General features: G+C 38.2%; 1 protein-coding gene across 1 annotated transcript; it reads left to right on the top strand.

Annotated features, from left to right (window-relative positions):
- Window positions 1–663, top strand: LOC113689473 (anthocyanidin 3-O-glucosyltransferase 6-like). Its single transcript, XM_027207242.1, has one exon. The coding sequence runs from the start codon at window positions 1–3 to the stop codon at window positions 661–663; it is 663 nt and encodes a 220-aa protein (XP_027063043.1).
- The last annotated feature ends 1,423 nt before the right edge of the window (window positions 664–2,086 follow it).

Raw genomic sequence — 2,086 nt, 5'->3', positions numbered from 1 at the left:
ATGATCGATGTAGCTGAAGCATTTGATGTTCCTTGCTATGTTTTCTTCACTTGTGGTGCTGCTACTCTTGGTCTTATGTTCCATTTTCAAACACTCGAGGATGAGCAAATCAAGGAAATATCCAATTTAGTCCATGTTGAAATGAAATTGGTTATTCCTAGCTTAACCAACGATGTTCCAAGTAGCGTCATCCCAATTTTTACAACTAGAAAGGAAATTTGGCGTTGCTGGTTCTTGAAGGCTACTCGTGAGTATAGAAGGGCCAAGGGCATCATAGTCAACACATTTGCTGATCTTGAGCCTCATGCTATTAATTCTTTTCTAATGGAATATTCTTATGGTACGTCAAGATTGCCACCAATTTTCCCTATTGGTCTAGTTCTAAATACGTCCCAAATCCAAACTCAATCCACTAATGACCATTCAGAAATGATGGAATGGATGGATATCCAGCCGGAAAAATCAGGTGCTTTCCTCTGTGTTGGTAGTATAGGAAGTTTTAAGCTGGATCAAGTGAAAGAAATAGCAGTAGGCCTTGAAAAAGTGGCTACCGATTTCTTTGGGTTCTTAGGCAATCCCCCACTAAAAATGGAGAATTTGCAGAGGAATTTGAAAATCATGGACTTGCTTTGCCCGAAGGATTCTTGGATCGAGCGGCTTTGATTGGAAAAGTTGTGGGCTGGATTCCACAAATGGCCATTTTGTCACACCCTGCCGTGGGTGGATTTGTGTCATATTGTGGCTCTTGGTTCGCCATCTCGGGTCACGGTCGCGTCGCGGTCTCGATTGTTCCACTTCCGTCGCGGCATATTAGTTGAATATTGGGTGATACACACATTATAACACATGAAAATTTACAAAAATTTTGAAAAAATTACTAAAATTAGAAAATACTAAAAAAGACATAATTTAAAAAAATATCAGAGTCGACTCCGAGTTGATTCGGATATATCAACCGATATCATGTATCACAGATTCGAATCAGTCAATATCGGCCGAGTCAGAGCAAGTCGTCGTAGATATGGTGACATTCGCGATTCGGGGATCGGTATTGTATCGGTCCCCTCCATTCCAGTTACAACTCGGCCGATACGTATCGGTATCGGCCGATACGTATCGGTATCGGCCGATATGGCGAACCATGCTGTGGCTGGAACTCAATATTGGAGGGTATTTGGTGTGGTGTGCCAATTGCTGCATGGCCATTGTTGGAGAACAACAATTCAGCGCATTCCAATTGGTGAAAGAGTTAGCAATGGCTGTGGAAATTAGTTTGGATTACAATGAAACTAATGAGCATCAAACAAATAGAGAAAGGAATAAGGGAAGTCATGGATGGTGAGAATGATGTCAGGAAAAAGGTCAAAAAGTTTACTGAGAAATGTAGGACAGCTATGAAGGAAGGCTGTTCGTCTCGTGTGGCCTTTGAGAATTTGATGCTAACTCTATGCAGTAGCCTCCATCAAGCTTCCCAAGTATTAGGGAGGTTTGGTAAAAACTAAAAATTGAAGTGTGAAATCTGAAATTGAAGTCCCAGTTTTGAAGTTTTAATTGCTATAATCACAAAGTCATATCCTTTCCGTTTGATAATCAATACATTTGAGTTGAACTAAAGTACTCTACTACATGCATGCTATATTCAGAAATGAGAGAATTCTATTGTCAAATAAGTTTAATAGAAAAAATACTTAATTTATTAGTTTTAAACATTTGCTGGATTATCAAACACTTTTTTTCTGGTAAATGTTATTTCTTTTTTACGTTTTGGTCAGGTGAACTAAGAAAAGATCCTATGGAGAATATGAGAGTGAAATTGTGGAACTATGTGCTCATAAATTATTTGATGTAACAATTTTTAGTCCAATTTCTCTGTAGCCATATCTTGTTTCAGCAGGAGAAGAGTTGGGTTAGATATTAAGATAAAAGAAATTATGAGTAGGAGGTTCTAGGTTTAAAACCTTCCACTTACAGATAAAAAAAAAAAGAAAAAAAAATCTTGTTTCAGCACAATGTTTGCCAAGGGAACAATAAACAGTGAGAAACATTGTTCCAACATACAACATTTTGTTTCCTTTGGCAAACAAAG

The sequence above is a fragment of the Coffea arabica genome, chromosome 5c (assembly GCF_036785885.1).
Source record: "Coffea arabica cultivar ET-39 chromosome 5c, Coffea Arabica ET-39 HiFi, whole genome shotgun sequence".
Taxonomy (NCBI): domain Eukaryota; kingdom Viridiplantae; phylum Streptophyta; class Magnoliopsida; order Gentianales; family Rubiaceae; genus Coffea; species Coffea arabica.
Note: the sequence above shows the minus strand (reverse complement) of the source record. Positions and strands in the feature narration are given on the sequence as shown.